Source organism: Lycorma delicatula, chromosome 1 (genome assembly GCF_047948215.1).
Source record: "Lycorma delicatula isolate Av1 chromosome 1, ASM4794821v1, whole genome shotgun sequence".
NCBI classification, from domain to species: domain Eukaryota; kingdom Metazoa; phylum Arthropoda; class Insecta; order Hemiptera; family Fulgoridae; genus Lycorma; species Lycorma delicatula.
In genome coordinates this window covers 145928075-145946693 of record NC_134455.1, presented here as the reverse complement: position 1 = coordinate 145946693, position 18619 = coordinate 145928075, and the positions used below count along the sequence as shown (strand labels likewise).

At 35.2% G+C, this 18619-nt stretch overlaps 2 protein-coding genes across 5 annotated transcripts in view; one reads left to right on the top strand and one right to left on the bottom strand.

Moving 5' to 3' along the window:
* Positions 1 to 18619, top strand: part of LOC142323718 (uncharacterized) — a 70159-nt gene that overhangs the window by 24719 nt on the left and 26821 nt on the right. For 2 of the 4 annotated variants that reach the window (XM_075363875.1, XM_075363865.1), the window contains exons 2-3: positions 15480 to 15663; positions 18033 to 18213. In XM_075363875.1, coding sequence (XP_075219990.1) covers positions 15628 to 15663; positions 18033 to 18213 — 217 coding nt within the window. In that variant the 5' untranslated portion in view covers positions 15480 to 15627. The remainder of the gene's footprint in view (positions 1 to 15479; positions 15664 to 18032; positions 18214 to 18619) is intronic. The other 2 variants (XR_012756157.1, XR_012756156.1) reach the window with 1 other exon arrangement.
* Positions 1 to 18619, bottom strand: part of LOC142323703 (facilitated trehalose transporter Tret1-like) — an 84455-nt gene that overhangs the window by 61000 nt on the left and 4836 nt on the right. The gene's annotated exons all lie outside the window — the stretch shown is intronic.

The following is an 18619-nucleotide window of genomic DNA, read 5'->3' as shown; positions in this document are numbered from 1 at the left end:
CTTATTGGGATGTCGTCAACATGATGATTGGCAATCGCCCTCTTTGCAGCTGCATCTACGATTTCATTTCCGTCCATTCTAATATATCCTGTGACCCAAGCAACGAGAAAATTGGATCCTTTGTTTTGGAGGAACCGGAAAAGTGAAATAATATCCCAAGAGTTAGGGGATTATAAGACTTTTATTGAATAGTAGTTAAGGAACTAAGGAAGGTCCGCATATGATAAAGGTTTCTATGACAAAAAAGTCACGATTACGAAGCATTTTCCAAATAACTTATAGCTGTGCTGAAAATACGCTAGTATGTGCAGGAGAATCCATCATAATTTTGATACTGCGCATCAAAAAATCATACGCTTCTTGACACCATGATTTCATTTCAACCCGTAAGTAAAAAGGTATGTGTCACTACAATCAGGTCATTGAAAGATTCCTTGAAATGCTTGATTCCTTCTCTGAATAATAGAGAGATCCATACGGCTTGTCGAATATAGAAGAAGCCGTAACAACGTCTTACACAGAGAGTTTGGATGCACTCTTAGAATGTGAAAGTGAACTTTATCTCTCGCATATAGATGCGAGAGATAAACCTGCCGGTTCCCGTGCCCTATGGCACGGGAACCGGCAGGTTTCGGATGGGATCTCATTACACTAAACGCATTCCTTAAGGGATGTCGTAATATTTGTAACTTATTTATGTGTTGAGGAAAGCTCAACATATTGACTAACCCTGATATTCAATAAGAGGGTTCGTATTGACTATTACAAAATAATATTTTATTACTTCGACTAAAACCACGGAACCAAAAATGAAATTCAACACGTAGACAGCGTGAATGGCTTGCTCGAAACGCAACAATGATGAAAGCTATTCCATCATGATGAATTTCATCGAGAACCTTGAGATCACAGTTCCTAGTTGAAGAATATACTGTCAACAACTGTCCATCTTTGCCTGAATAAACGCAACGAATAAATTCAATAGTACTTAAAGATAAGCTTCCTAATCGATGACAACAACTAAGCATCTGATTACGTCTCAACGTAACGAGCCTGATGATTCCTTGAGATAAGATCGTGAATGTGATTTTTTTGTGATGTTTTTTTTTAATTAAAAATGAGCCCTAGAACTCCCCTCTGATTAGTTATTTTACAATTGCTCAATTAGAGTATTGGGTCAGGATGAGAATTTCGTTTCCTACAGAAATGAACCCCAAAAAAAGGTCTTTTCTCCAGAGAAGTAAAAACCTATTTCTGCGGTTTTTTGTAGTAACTTAATAACAATTTTAAGTTTATACCTGATTTTGAGCGTAGATGAGGCTGGAGAGTAAATTATGAAATCATTAGCATGCACTAATTAAATTATTATTACTACTAAATTACTATTAAGTTAGCAATAACTTATCTGGCAAGGGATCAGTCAGGATGTTGATGGAGATGATAAAGAGGTTTTGTGGGTAAACTATATCGCCGATTCTTAAGTTAAAGGTGCGGTAATTCAAAGAACTGCTGATTACTGTTGGAAGGCTATTCAGTATACTAAATAGCTTCACTTACAATTGAATAGAAAAGAATTAAGAGTACGGTTACACCCACAACCGAGGTCCATGACCGTTGAAGATAATAAAGCATAACGATCATTAAAAATAATATATCACGTGAAATCCAGGTGATAAAGATTATTTATTTTTATATTCTGTTCTTGTTAATTTATTTTTTTCTCTTACATTATCAAAACATGAGAAGAATGATAAAATTGTCAGATTAATTAAATAAATTACCTCGATAAAAATACTCTTTAAAAAAAAAACCATCTCGTATTTTTAAGTTAAAAAATCGTTGAGATAATATTATTTGTTCTCTCAGCAATAAAATAAACTTTTTTCATCGCTCAAAAGACTTACTTTTTCGGATAAACTTCTACCAATTTCGGCTCCCACTTTTAAAATGGTAGTGATATATAAATAAATATTTTATGAAATATCTTACAGAATTTTAACAAAAAAGTGATTACAGACTTTTCCAATGAGTCGACATACTTCATATTTATCACGTATTACTAACACTCATGAATAAGAGTATTTTATTTAAATTTGGAAGCATTTCACCGGTGAGACTTTTAAAGAAAATAGTTCTCACGAACCAAATTACTATTACTTATTCAATTTTATCGCATTAACACTGCTATGTTTATAACAGAATAGAACAGTTTTATTCTTAGGGATAAAGCTAAGCCTCAAAATGTGTCTTTCGAAAAGTTTTTCGAGCGGAATTTCTCTTAGGATATTCTCCATATATTTATTTAGATTGTTCTAATCGTCAATAAAAATGAATTGTTCATTTTTATTAAATCCGTATATTAAATGGTTTTGATCCGTCCAAAATTCTCAGAGATAGAGCGATTTTTTCTCTCTCCACCGATTTGAAGTCACGAATTCATCTTTATATTTACGCGCCAACTGCCGCGAACCGCTTCCCCTCCTCGACTACCACGCGAGCATGCTTTATTTTTCGCACATTTTTTTCGATAAAGTTTAAACAAGTTTATATTAATTTTTGGTCTAAAACTTTTCACCGTTTGAAAATACTAGTCTTGAAGAATAGATTGCAAAATGGACCCGAAAATGCATAAATGGACAAGAAAAAGTTCTTAGCCAAAATAATTACAGTTTTAATAATAATTTATAAAAACCACTTACCAACAACTTTTTTATATATGTTCAAGTACTTTCGGAATATTACCAAATCCATCCTCAGGAACTCAAAAAACTTTTATATTATTCTTAAAATAAAAAAACTAAATTCATCGTATGAATCTCGTTATGTAAAATGTAAAAATGTACATCAGTGATCGTCATATTTTAAAAAATTATGTCGACTTATCGTGCAGTCACAATAAAAGTTTCCACCGTTATGGTAAAATTGAAAATAAACAACGTGGTCGACCCACGCTACAGTTATAGTTCAGAACTTGCCTATATATCGTTGTCAAATCTTGTTTGTTCGTTCATTAATTTATTATTAAGATATATATGGTATTTTTCTAAGTTATTAGTACCTTATATATCATTTGAAAAAATCAAGAATTTCAATAAAATTTTCCGGATTATAAATATGGTTATTATTGATAATGTGTTTAGAAAAATTATTTCTATTTAACCTTTTTTATGCCACTCAGGTTCTCGTATTGTAACTGAAAAAGATCGATTGGTTTTACCAATGTATTTTAATTCACGATCGGCGCATTTTAAACTATATACGCCTTGTCCATCTAAATTAATTTTATTCCCGGTATTTACAATTTTAGATGGATTTGTTTTATTTATGTTTTGTTTTTTTTGTTTTTTGTTATTCGTTATATATGCAGTTTTTAAACCAAATAATTTAAATATTCTTTTAAACTTTTTATAATTTATATTATATTCGATTTTAGCACAACTACTATAGTTATTATTATTGGTTAATTTTATGTTATCTTTTATGAAAATTTTGTATTTTATTCTGTACGTAATTTGTCTATTTTTATTATATCCGTTAGTTACCGCGATGTTCTTAATATTATTTATTTCGGTTTTTAATTTTATATCATCATCTTTTTAAATATTTTAAGGCTCTAAATATTAAAGCATTAAATGTGACCGTTTTTTGGTTCCAATGATGAAAGGATTCGTAATGTAGTATCGCGTTTTGCTTGTTGGTTTCTTTAAATATCAGTGTTTAGTTGTTATTACAATAATCTTTGTTTATTTTCGTGTCTAAAAAATCTATATTATTATTATTTTCCTGACTTAAGGTAAACTTGATATTATTATTTAAGGAATTAATTTCGTTTAATATTTTACTTTCATCATCGTTGCACTGTTACTTATATATAATTAAAATGTCGTTAACATATCTTTTATCCAGTAAAATTTAATATTTATTAATAATGTTGTGTAAATTATCATTTTCTAAGTCATTTATAAATATATTGGCCGATATCGCTAACAGTGGAGAACCCACAGTTAGACCTTTTTCCTGTGTATAAAACTTATTATTAAATTCAAAATATTACATTTGATGCATAAAATTAATAAATTTATTGTTTCATGTATTATATTATTATCTATTTTTAAGTCCGTTAACGTATCTTTAAATATATGTATAATTTTTTCAGTATCGATGTTACTATACTTATCTTTTAAATCCAAAGTTATTAACTTTGTTGTACTCTTTAAATTAATTTTGTCAATTATATAATTACAGTTGCCTGAAGTCTTTATAAACAAATTACAATATCTCAGCAACGAATAAACCAATTTTCTGGTACTCGTCGAATTCGGAATTCCAATAGCTAACTTTTAAAACAATAAAAATAGTAGAAAATTTATTTCTGCAAAAAACACTGATTTTGAAAAAAAATGGCCATTTTTAACGGTTTTTCGGCTTTTTTGCAGTAACTAATTAACTAAATTTAACGTTTAAGGACTTAAATTTTAGGTACTGCAAATACACACATTTATTCAGAACTTTTTCACCAAGGAAGTTTATCTTGGCCTACAGAATATAAAAACCCATTTACACCACCTTTGAAAGGTCGCCATTTTATCCAGTCGCATATAAACAAGTTATACTTATCCTAATCTACAACCCCATGAACTTTCCTAAACTCTACTAATTTTAGAAAAAAAATCATTATTAGACGTTGTAAAACATACGAGTACTTTCAGTAATGTTTTTTGTTAGATACAAAAAAAGTATGTGCTTATTTTAATTTCTAGAAAATTAATAAAATAAAATAAATTAATTTTTAAAATTAATAAAATGTGCTTATTTTATTTCTATTTCTACTATCGATTAATAAAACCGACAATATTTTTCAAAACATTTTCAGGAATTATCTATTAATTTCAAAATATAATATGATCTTTAATTACTTTTAGATTAAAAATTCTTTCATTAATCCACTGAAAGATATTTAATTATTATAATCGTTTTACTGTTATTAATTACCAAAAGATAATTGGAAAAGACAAAACGTAGTTTAAATTCACCCTCAAATTAACATGGTGCATTTTTATTTTCATTTTTAAATAATTACTTTTTTAAATCTTTTTATTTACTACTGATTTTATTATTTACCTTTAAAAACTAGTTTTTTATTATTTAATAACTCCTACTTTATTTTTTTACTGATTTTTTTATTTTTATTTACTTAACGTTTTACATGCAATACAAAAAAGAACTACGCTAAATAGTTTTTGAAATAAACTTGAAATTATGAAACGTCCGAAAACCGTTTACAGAATCTTTATTTAAAACCCGAAGTAGATAACTATTTAGAATTTCGATTTTTATACTATCATGATTAGCAATTATCAAATTTAACTACTAAAAAAAAAAAGGGAAATAATAAAAAGAATGGTAATGTCAATGATAATAACAAAAACTAAGTAAACAACATGTGAAATACTATAAAAGAGTTCTTTAACCTGTGTTTATAAAATAAAAACGAAAATTACCAAGTTCTTATAGAAAGCTCAAGAAAATTCCAATAGAAAGTAATTTTTCTACAAATAACAATAATTATTGAAAGAAGATTTAAATATGCTTATAGATTTATCCTCAGCGATTTTTTTTATTCTATGCAGCAAGAAAGACTTTAGTATTAATGCCATAGTCTTCAAAGCAAACCTGTTGCTACTCGGTCAGAAAGCTTACTGCAGAAAAATAGATTTTATTAAAGATGTTACTGAGTTATTAAGAAACCGTTGAACTACTACTGAAAAGAATCGATAAAAATTTAGCAGAAACAGCAAAAAAGAAATACTCGCATCAGAGTAGCAGAGAAGCATCAAATAAAACAAGGACTAAAGTTGAATATTACCTTTCGTATGGCAGTAAGGTAAAACAACCATTAAAAAAGTATAATTTTGATATTATTATGACTAGGAAATTGACCTCTCGCCTGATAAAAATAAGGTTAAACCCGTCGAATAAGCGGGCATATATGCGTTTATTTTTAAGAATAATGACTGAAATTTAGTATATATAGAGCAAACTAAAAGAAAGATTGGAAATTGAACAAAGAACTGTTTTGATCGTTGTTAACGTTAAGAGGAGTAGACCTCTAGAAGAGGATTTTTCTTTGATCGGTTTAAGGTTCACGTTACTTCTGTCTTCATTAAGATAAATTTTGATCTCATCCGACCTTATGTAAAGAAAATGTATTAGACCATGGTGGGGAAGATTCCCATGGTGTGGTAATCCGAGTTTGAAATTTTTGTGGTTGGACTTTTTAAACTCACGTTCTGCTTTCAACTGGGAAACTTTCAACAGTTTCAATTGTATTAAACGATACTTCTTAACTTTTAGTTATTATTATTATTTATTATTATTAGTATTATTTTTTTTTCTTGAATTTTTATGGGCATCGACTACTAAGGTCATTAGCCCTCGTCAAGTTCTTAGAAAGAAATTAGTATCACCATCAGGATCGTCATATGTAAGGGTGTAAAGGGCCCTTACATTTTATTTAAAAGCACAAACTACACGAAACATTAAGACACAAAAGACAAGGACAAACACAACACTTAGGGGTGTAAAGGGCCCCCATATTAAAATTTGAGATAAGGTTCTCAAAAGACCATGAAATTAAAAATACAAGATATTAATACCATTTCCGTTTTTCTACGTGTCTCGTTTGTTCAAGCACCCTCGGGGCGACCAGAACCGCCGTTGAGCAGTATATCAGTCGCGCCAGGGTGTCGTGGCAGTTGCCTCCTCCTTATAAACAGGCTACAGGCATCCATTGCACTTACCCATAGCCTCGCGCCTTGAGGGTCCCCCATGCCATCATTGGACACACCCCGACTCACTGCTCTTGAATGCAGACGAGTCAGGATGGCCTAGGCAAGAGGGCTACCTCCCGTTACTATACGTGCCACGCTTCGAGACTCTCTTATATATAAATCTATATAAAACTACCGCTTAGAGATTCTTTTATCACAGCTTTATTTCCATTTTTATAGACTTTTAAGGAGTCCACTGGCATGTAAAAATGCAATTATCTTTTCTTCATTTCCATTATCCAGATCAGCAGTAATATCTTTTCTAAGATGGAACCTCTTTCTGAGGTCCTCATATATGGTACACTCTTCTATTAGATGCTTGACTGTCAGTGTTTTATTACAAACACCGCACATTGGTCTCTCTTCGCCGGTTAACAAATATGCATTTGTTAATCGCGTGTGACCGATTCTAAGTCTGGTCACAGCTACTTGTTCTCGGCGAGTCAACTTAAAGTCGCTTTTACATTTATATGGAGAAGTTTTAACAGAGTTTAATTTTGTATTTAAACTCCTCCATTCAGTATTCCACTTGTTTTTAACTACGTTAGTTAGACAGTTTTTAACATCTACCACTCTTACAGAAAATACATCCAAATCATCGCAGACTGTTGCCTTTCTGGCAGCTTCGTCTGCACTCTCATTACCTGTAATACCAGCATGCCCTGGAGTCGCTGTCCTCGTTGATTTAAAACGTATAAAATAGACAGGATGTTTGAAATTAGGATCCTTAATGTTTTTGTTCCGAATTGCAACAAGTGCATTTAGGGAATCGGAACAAATTAGCACTCTCTCTTCGCAATAATGTTCTGTGAAGCGAAGAGCTTGCTGAATGGCAGTAAGTTCTGCCGTATAAACACTGGCCATATCTGGCAGTTTCCAACAATGGGCTTCTCCATTTACATATATGGAGCATCCAACACCATGTTCGGTTTTAGAACCGTCTGTATAAATTCTAATTGTTCTTCGTAACTACTGACGGTTGCCAAAAATTCCTGTTGGATGATCACTGCTGGCTTCTTTTTTATTTCTCCCTGAGAGAGATCCAACCTTGTATTTACCGCTGGCAAAAGCCATGGCGTTATTTCTATTGTGGAAATTTCTATTGTATCTGTAATAGCAATTTCGTATTTTCTTCTTAATTCGTGGTACCTAATTCCGGCTGGTCTGGAATAGGTAGCACGACGTTCATATACTGCAGCCATTGGATGATTCATGAAGAGTTTATTATTTATATGGGCAGGAAAAGCCCATACGTTTGCTGCATATCTTAACAAAAGGATCTCTCTTCTATAATGTAGTGGCATTATTCCGGCTTCGGACATTAGACTTGTCCCCGGACATGTGCGGAAAGCGCCTGTCGCATATCTAATTCCGCTATTATGAATTATGTTAACTTTCTTAAATGCGACTTCCTAGCGGATGAATATACAATACATCCGTAGTCTAGTTTCGATTGAACCAATGCCTTATACAGTCTCAACAATATCTCTTTATCTGAGCCCCAATTAATATTCGATAAACATTTGATAATGTTTAGGGCTTTTTTGCATCTAACACTCAAGTCCTGTATGTGTAATCCCCATGTAAGGAATTTATCCAATACTAGTCCTAAAAATCTCACGTTGTCTTTATATTGTATTGGATCATTGCCGATTGTCAACGTAGGACTTTGGTGAGGAGATCTCTTCCTACAGAAGTGTACACAGCACGTTTTTTCTGGTGAAAATTGGAATCCATTATTCCTCGCAACTTCATTTAGAGCACTGATCGCTCGTTGCAATTTGTATTTCACCATAGCAGTCTTGTTGCTGGCATACACAATTGACAAATCATCAACATAGACGCTTTTGCTGATTTATACTGGAATGGCTAATATCAATTTATTAATGGCGATCATAAACAAGGTACCGCTCAACGGCGAACCTTGTGGTATGCCATTTTCCAAGATTTTTATAGATGAATATTCGCTGTTGACACGTACTTGGAAAGTACGGTCATTCATATAGTTGCTCAATAAGATTGACAGTTTTCCACGAATTCCTAGGTTTTCCTTTCGGCCATCCTTTTTTTCTCCATATTGCGAACAGCATCGTGTTCGCGGAGAACGTCGTCGCCCGTATAGCTTCCAGTCTCCGAATCGGAGACAAGAGAAGCCGCCGATGACGACGGGCATGGATCGGCGCCGGTTTCAGGCGCCAATTGAGAGGCGGCAACCTGGCCGCCCCCCGACACGGGTGTAGCACCGGTCACCGCCTGTGAGGGGGGACACTCGCCCCCCCTGTGTGATTTTTTGTGGCCTCTGGGGTTTAGAGGCCACCTCAGTTGCAGGAGGCTTGGGAGCCTCCATAACAAATTCTGTAGCTGTTACTTTCTGCTTATCAATAAGTATCTCACTAAGACGGACTTGGGATTCTACTTTGGCGTCCGTTTTCTTCTCAACAGGAGCAACTTTCATTTTAACTGATTTATCTTCGGGTGGCTATACTACTATCTTTGGCTTTATAGGATCTTTACTATTGAAAGGTTTCATTTTATTATCAATAATTCTTTCAATCATGTTAGCCAAAGTCGGAGCAAGTATACTGATGAGTTGACTTTCATCGACAGCAACTGGAGTAGGAACAGAAACGGCAGCCGCAGCCTGAGCATAAGTTGTTGTTGCTCTAGGCTTGCAGGCGTTAACAATCTTCTTTGCTTCGAAGTAGCTGACCTTTTGCAGGGCTTTTACTTCCTGCACAGCTACCTCGTCTTTGTAGACAGGACAGTTCCTAGATCTACAAGATTGCGTTCCTTTACAATTGATGCATGTAGGAGCTTCTTTGCATGGCTCTCCCTCATGCAACTCATCGCCGCACACGCATATTTGTGGTCTCTCACATCTGAGAACGGTGTGGGCAAAACGTTGGCATTTGAAGCATCTCATTGGCTGTGAGACAAATGCCCGCACATCCAAACGATGTATTCCCGCTCTTCCTTTTTCCGGCAAAGTAGGCCGGTTAAATGTGAGAACATGAGATGCTGAGGGAAGGACTTCGCCATTCCTTCTCATGTTCAATCGGCGACACTCTATTACTCCTTGTGCTGCCAGTTCCTCTACAATCTCTTGCTCCGAACAATTTAAAAGATCCCAACAGACCACAATACCTCTTGAGGTGTTGAGTGTACCATGGGGATCAACACGTACAGCCAAATCTCCTATTTTTTCAGCCCTAGGATCTTCTGAGATTGAATATCATTTACAGTCTCTACATGAAGTCCCGTGAAAGTTTTTATAATTTCCTTAACAGGGCCTCCAGCACATTTATTTATTTCTCGAGCGATGAGGAAAGGACTCACCTTCGAGAAATTACCTTCCTCCTTAGTGATAACTAAATATTTCGGTTTTGGAATGTTGCTCTTGAAAAAAGCTTTCTGCAAGCTTTTTCTAGCCTCAACTTCTATTCTTCGACATTCTGCACTCTTTCGGCTTTTCGCCACGTTTGGTTGTTCAACTTGCATTGAAGAACGATCCCTTCTGTAGTAAGGCTAGCCGCCGGGGTACACCCCCACTCCAGGGCTACCAACCCCGGAGGTCCGTTTCGGTACTCCGGTGGAACCGGCATATGTCTTGGCAGAGAGCGGATGCGCAGTCTCTGCACTGACTCCAGACCCCTACACACCGAGGTTTTCAGGGCTCTCATGCCCCGAAAAACATGGGCACCTTAACTACATGCTTGCCAGCGCGGGGGGCATCTAGACAACGAAAGCCTCCGTTATACCTGCAAATAACTTCGACCGTGGCCGACACATCGCCAGCTCTAAAGGTGGTATCAATCGATGTCCATAATCGTTAAAAGTTTCTTAGCTGCAGGTGGCCGCGAAATCCAGTCCTGAAATTCAGCCTGTAGATGTAATTCGGCCGAAAATGAAAGTATCCGAGAACAACACTCGGGACCCCTTTAACCAGCTATATGTAATGTACGTGAGTACAGCTGTTGCCGCCCTGGACGTGGAACGTAGATATTGTGTTCCGGACGTGGGGATTATCTACCTCAGGGCATTATTATTTTTATTTATTTTTTTTTTTTTTGAGATTTTTAGGGGCATCGACTACTTTGGTCATTAGCCCCATCCCACTTCAAAAAAAAAAATTTTTTAAAGGTTCAATTAATCACATTCTTACGAATCAAAAAAGTTCAAAAATTTACGTTCTTCTAACTTCGAGTCCAGAATATTACTTTCTAGGCTTTCCTTTCGGCCATCCTTTCTTGCACAGTTTCTCCACTCTTCTGACGGCCTCAACCTCTGATGACAGCGTATCTGAGGCTTCAGACATAGCATTATCTTCCTCTCTTTCGGATGCCAGTGACGTTCTGCGGCTGACGTCAGTTGATGAAAGTTTCGTCGGTGCTGTTAGCATCTTTGCTAGGGAATCTAAACTAATAAGCGATGCAGTCTCCGCGGCGGATGAGCTGGACTCTATCTCTACTGCAGTACTGGGTCCAGCTGAAATAGATGCTCTCACCGAAGCTGATCTTTGCGCTTTTGGAGGCTCTATTGGTACAGGTTTTATATTCTCTACGTCTGGTGGTTTCTCAATAATAACTTGCACCTCCATTTCCGTAGATTCAGATTTTCTTGTCCCAATTTTTTTAAGCTTGTGACTAGACGTCGGAGTGATCCGTTTCTTTTTGCTAGATAAGTCAAGATTTTTTATTCTTACTTCAGTTGGTGGCTTAGTAATCGCAGGTTTAGCTGGTGATTTAAACTGTGCTGGTGCGTCTCTCATGTCAATGGCGTCAGACGGAGGGTGAGCCTTCTCATGTTTAGTTTGTTCCATACGATGAGTCGACTCAATCTTTGAATCAATGATTCTTTCAATCATCGTCGCAAGACTTGGAGCCATCGTGTTAAACAACTGCTCCACGTTAATTTCAGATGTGGAAGGGGCAGCCGCTGATTCTGCGTAAGAAGCCGATGGTCGTGGTGTACGCTGATTAACAATTCTCTTCCCTTCAGGATAACTGACCTTCTGAAGCGTTTTAACTTCCTGAATCGCTGTTTCTAATTTATATGTAGGGCAGTTTCTTGAACGACAATTGTGATGCTCTTTACAGTTAACGCAGGTTGGAGGGTCTTTACATGGGTCACCCTCATGTGTTTTCTCTCCACATATACATATTTCCTGCGCTTCACATCTTGCTGCTGTGTGTCCGAATCGTTGACACTTAAAACATCTCATCGGCTGCGGAATAAATGCTCATACATCAAGCCGATGGATGCCAGCTCGTACCTTTTCAGGAAGATTCAGCCTATTAAATATTAAAACATGCGAGGCCGAAGGAACAACTTCACCATATCTTCGCATGGTTAGTCTGCGACACTGAGCACTCCCTGACTCGACGTTTCTTGTACAATTTCTGCTTCTGTACAATTAAGAAGATCCCGACAAACAACAACCCCTCTGGATGAGTTCAGTGTGCTATGCGGTTGGACAGAAACCGCAAATTCACCGATTTTCTTCAACGCCTAGACTTTCTGGCTTTGCACGTCGTTGATAGTTTCGACGTGCAATCCATTAAAAGTCTTTCGGATTTCTTTAACGGGACCACCAGCAAAATTAGTAATTTCTCATGCGATTAAGAATGGACTAACTTTTTGAAAGTTTCCATTCTCCTTTGTAATAATTAAAAATCTTGGCTTAGGTACACTATAGCCAAATAATCTTTTACGTAAGTCTTTACTGATTCTATCAGCATCCTTCTTGATTTTCTCACACTCTCTGCTCTTTTTCCTCTTCGCTTGTGGCGAATCGGATGATTCTAAACGAGGGTGTTTACGTGCACCCTCTGCCACGTTTGATTGTTCAATATTCATGAACCGTTAATCCCTTCTGTAGCAATGCTAGCCGCCGGGGTACACCCCCAATCCAGGGCTACTAACCTTGGAGGTCCGATCCGGTACTCCGGTGGAACCGGCATATCTCCTGGCAGAGAGCGGATGCGCAGTCTCTGCACTGACTCCAGGCTCCTACTCACAGAAGCTTTCAGAGCTCCCATCCACCGACATACATGGGCACCATTGCTACATGCTTGCCATAGCAGGGGGCATGTGGACAACGGAAGGGTCTCCGTTACACCTGCAATAACATTGACCCTGGCCGCCACATCGCCAGCTCTAAGAGTGGTATGAGTCCATTTCCAAAATCGTTTATTATTCCATTTCCTGCAGGTAGCCGAAAAATCAAGTCCGTTTAGTGACCTGAAGTTGGAAACAGGTCAAACTTAAAAAAGCATAACCGAGGAATTTACTCGGAACCCCGTTAGCCAGCTATATGTAATGTACGTAAGTACAGCTGTTACCGCCCTGGACGTGGAACATAGATGTTGTGTTCCGGACGTGGGGATTATTATTTTTTTTTTTTTTTTTTTTTTGAGATTTTTAGGGGCATCGACTACTTTGGTCATTAGCCAAATCCCACTTCAAAAAAAATAAAAAAAGGATTCAATATTTCACATTTTCATGTGTCAAAAAATGATCAAAGTTTTACTTTTCTTATAACTTCTGATCCAATAAAATTACTTTCTAGGTTTTCCTTTCGGCCATCCTTTTTTACGTTTCTCCATTCTTCTGACGGCCTCAACCTCTGATGACAGCGTATCTGAGGCCTCAGACATGGCATCGTCTTCCTCTATTTCGGATGCCAGTACGTTCTTCGGCTGACGTCAGTTGATGAAACTTTCGCTGGTGCTGTTAGCATCTTTGCTAAAGAATCTAAATTAATGTGCGATAATGTCTCCGCGGCGGATGAGCCGGACTCTATCTCTACTGCAGTACTGGGTCCAGCTGAAATAAATGCTCTCACCGAAGCTGATCTTTGCGCTTTTGGAGGCTCTATTGGTACAGGTTTTATTTCATCTGCGCCTGGTGCTTATCCTATAATAACTTGCACCTCCATTTCCGCAGATTCAGGTTTTCTTGTCACAATTTCTTTAGATTTGTGACTACACGACGGAGCGATCTGTTTCTCTTTGTCAGATAAATCAAGATTTTTTATTCTTACTTCAGTTGGTGGCTTAGTAATCGCAGGTTTAGCTGGTGATTTAAACTGTGCTGGTGCGTCTCTCATGTCAATGGCGTCAGACGGAGGGTGAGCCTTCTCATGTTTAGTTTGTTCCATACGATGAGTCGACTCAATCTTTGAATCAATGATTCTTTCAATCATCGTCGCAAGACTTGGTGCCATCGTGTTAAGCAACTGCTCCACATTAATTTTAGATGTGGAAGGGGCAGCCGCTGCTTCTGCATAAGAAGTCGATGGTCGTGGTGTACGCTTATTAACAATCTTCTTTGCTTCAGGATAGCTTACCTTCTGAAGCGTTTTAACTTCCTGAATCGCTGTTTCTAATTTATATGTAGGGCAGTTTCTTGAACGACAATTGTGATGCTCTTTACAGTTAACGCAAGTTGGAGGGTCTTTACATGGGTCACCCTCATGTGTTTTCTCTCCACATATACATATTTCCTGCGCTTCACATCTTGCTGCTGTGTGTCCGAATCGTTGACACTTAAAACATCTCATTGGCTGCGGGATGAAAGCTCGTACATCAAGCCGATGGATGCCAGCTCGTACCTTTTCAGGAAGATTCGGCCTATTAAATGTCAAAACATGCGAGGCCGAAGGAAGAATCTCACCACTTCTTCTCATAGTAAGTCTGCGACATTGAGTTACTCCCTGACTCGACATTTCTTGTACAATTTCTTCTTCTGTACAATTAAGAAGATCGCGACAAACAACAACTCCTCTGGATGAGTTCAGTGTGCTATGCGGTTGGACAGAAACCGCAAATTCACCGATCTTCTTCAACGCCAAAACTTTCTGGCTTTGCATGTCGTTGATGGTTTCGACATTCAATCCATTAAAAGTTTTACGAATTTCCTTGACAGGACCACCAGCACAATTAGTAATTTCTCTTGCGATTAAGAATGGACTAACTTTTTGAAAGTTTCCATTCTCCCTTGTAATAATTAAAAATCTTGGCTTAGGTACACTATAGCCAAATAATCTTTTACGTAAGTCTTTACTGATTCTATCAGCATCCTTCTTGATTTTCTCACACTCTCTGCTCTTTTTCCTCTGGCTTTGGCGCGCTATAGCCAAATAGACTTTTCTTTAATTCTTTACTGATTCTATCAGCATCTTTCTTTATCCTATCAGATTCTTTACTTTTTTCCTCTTCGCTTGTGGCGAATCGGAGGTTTCTAAACGAGGGTGTTAACGTGCACCATCTGCCACGTTTGATTGTTCAATATTCATGAACAGTGGATCCCTTCTGTAGCAAGGCTAGCCGCCGGGGTACACCCCCACTCCAGGGCTACTAACCTTGGAGGTCCGATCTGGTACTCCGGTGGAACCGGCATATGTCCTGGCAGAGAGCGGATTCGCAGTCTCTGCACTGACTCCAGGCTCCTACTGACCGAGGCTTTCAGAGCTCCCATGCACCGACATACATGGGCACCATTGCTACATGCTTGCCATCGCAGGGGGCATGTGGACAACGGAAGGGTCTCCGTTACACCTGCAATAACATTGACCCTGGCCGCCACACCGGCAGCTCTAAGAGTGGTATGAATCCATTTCTAAAATCTTTGTTATTCCATTTCCTGCAGGTAGCCAAAAATCCAGTCCGTTTGGTGACCTGAAGTTGGAACCAGGTCAAACTTAACAAAGCATAACCGAGGAATTTACTCGGAACGTTAGCCAGCTATATGTAATGTACGGAATTACAGCTGTTGCCGCCCTGGACGTGGAACATAGATGTTGTGTTCCGGACGTGGGGATTATCTACCTCAGGTCATTGTTATTATTAATGTTGTTTTTTTTTTTATTATAAAAAAAATATAGATTATAATAGCTATTCTCTGATAATTGCTTATTTAGTTTTTTAATAAATAAACACGATTTATTCATTTATTCTTTTATTTTATTCTTTATTATAAATAAAAATAGTATTAAATATTAAATAATAGTATTTTTTATAATTAAATATTATTTTATTTTATTTTATTCTTTTATTTTGGTTTTTATTCTTTTTCTTTTTTACCTATTACGTTTTTATTATCTACTGATTACGATTGTTTAACAATCGAAAGGACAACTCTACTTTTATATTTTAAGCAATTTTTTTATAAACATGATTTTTAGCGTTCTACGCGGATAGTTTCAAAATTATTTATTTTTTATTAATTAATGATTTTATTATTTTATAAAATTACGTCTCTAAAAAAAAATACAAATTAAAAAAATGGTGATGTATAATATTCAAAATACTATTCTTTAAAAGCTTAATTTAAAAAAATTAAATAAATATTTACCAAAAAATACTGTAAATACACAAGGACCCCTTTTCGTCTTTTGAATAATTTATTCGTTTATATATTATATATTAGTTCCTTCTTATTTTCTTTTTTATTGAGTTTATTTTTTATTTTTTTATCGTTTCGATCTGGAAAATCGCAGTTTAGCGATAAAAAATCTTCTGCAGACTTAACTAAAAATATTTTTTTAATGAATTCACCTTGTTGCGAAAAATAATTTGTTTTATTAGAGAGTAAGAAACTACTAAAACCAAAAAGGATAAATTTTAACGCGTATCGTATCAGCGGTTTATCAAATTGTTCGATCAAAATCTGATGAATTTAAATCTAAAAATGGCAAGTTTGTTATTTTTGTTTGGCGTAGTACATTCGCTTCTCTCGAATAAATTAATAATAACTGTGTTTCCAGAAATCCATTGAGAAAAAAAGAAATAATTTTATTTTAAAGAAACGAAAATTTATTTACTAAATAATAAGAAGAGGACTTTAAAATTAGTTTTGTAATAAAAAAGTAAGATTTAAGAATAAAAATTTCAGAAATATTCCAGAACATAAAATGAAATATATACACAAATAATTAAAAAATGTGTCATTAGAGTAATAATAGTTTTTAATTAAATTATCTTATAATCAGTTTATTGATAGTTCTACCATTGTATACATTTGCAATCGATAGTTAGTAATATCTCTTTCCTTAAAAGTAATCAAAATATTCATTATAATATAACAAAGAAAAAGAAGAGCAAAATTCACAGTGAAATAATTTGATTTATAGCTATTTTAAAAGTTCTCATGGCATACAAAGAATAGATTATTGTAATTCAAATTTGCCAAATAATGTAGAATATTGTAAAAATATTCACAAAAATAACCATTTAAAAAATGTTGAAATAGACATTTAACTGATATACATTCTATTTAACTGATAAATTCCTTTCTTTTTATACTCAGTTACAGTGATAATTTTATATTTGAGTAATAGTTTAGAAAAAAATTACCAGAACTTTATATTTATTAATAAAGGAAATAAATATGATCAAGAGTAATGATATTATTAATACATCGCTGTTTTTGAAAGAAACTGTGGAATTTGATAGCAAGTTTAGATTTTGGAAGTGGTTGTTTCCCTAGACAGTGACAAGATTGTAAAAAAGTTACAGATTGACTGTCCCACACAGCAGAGTAGATAAAGAGCAGGCATATACAATAAAGAAAAAATCTCATATTCATATAAGTTCTTGTGACGTAAGATTCTAAACAAACAGCATATGCATACAGGATAAATATTAAACTAACAAATGGAAAGTTTTCAATCATTAAATACTGTAACACAAACTTTCACATTATTGTATCTTACACACTTTAATAGTCGTGTAACTTCAACTCGGTTGCAAGCTATTTACATGATTAGAGTATGTGGTACACGACATACTGTAATAGATTTTAAGTCTAATACTAATAAATAAATATTAATAAAAAAAAAATATATATATGTTATATATTAATTTTTCAAACATGTTGTCCTGTATGTTAAATTATAATTAATTATTTATAGTTTACAAATCACCAGATACACATATATATAAAGTAAGATTGATCTCACCTTCAAGTCAAGTGTTAAAACATTGAATTACCTCAAAGTTTTGTTGATACAACTGAAGATGGATCTGGTGGATCCGAAAAGGCCTTATTGAATGAGAAAGGATTTTAACATTTGGGAGACCAATATTACTTTACATATGCATCTATCTAGTGATTTTTAAACTATAAATAATTAATATATATGTTGTGTGTGTGTGTGTGAATGTGAATATTCTAATATATGTGTGAATATTTTGACTTCAGGGAAGAATAGTAGAAGGAAAAGTGGAAGGAGTGGGATGCACAAAAACATTAGGAAGGGAAGAAGTCGTAAGGGAATTAAGGAAGATATACTTAGTTCTGAGGAAAAATAAAAGATATTCAGTTGAAATCTATCAAAACAGAAATTCACTAAAAAAGAAGAATACAAAAATCCATCCATTGGGTAAATATTTTTCATCTAATATATACTTTTAAACAAAATTAAAATAAAAATGTTTACAAATTTAAAACCAGTGTTTCTCAACCTGCGGGGCACGTCCCCTATGAGAAGCATAATAACACTAATGGGGGGCGCGAGCATATTGAAAAGAAAATATTATTAAAAAAATGTATTAATTTACCAAAAGGAAAGCAAAACAAAATACATTCTGACATAATAAATAACATAATACACATTTACACTTATAAATAGGATTGTATCAGTACTGCACAATGTATTTAATAATTAACTTATCAGTACTAAATTAAAAACAAGTTTAATAATTATTAGTAACTCCCCTGGGCCTGTCTTGCACAGCAAAGTTATTGAAGGAAGGTTTAATACTAGAAATAGACACTGAGTTCTTTTA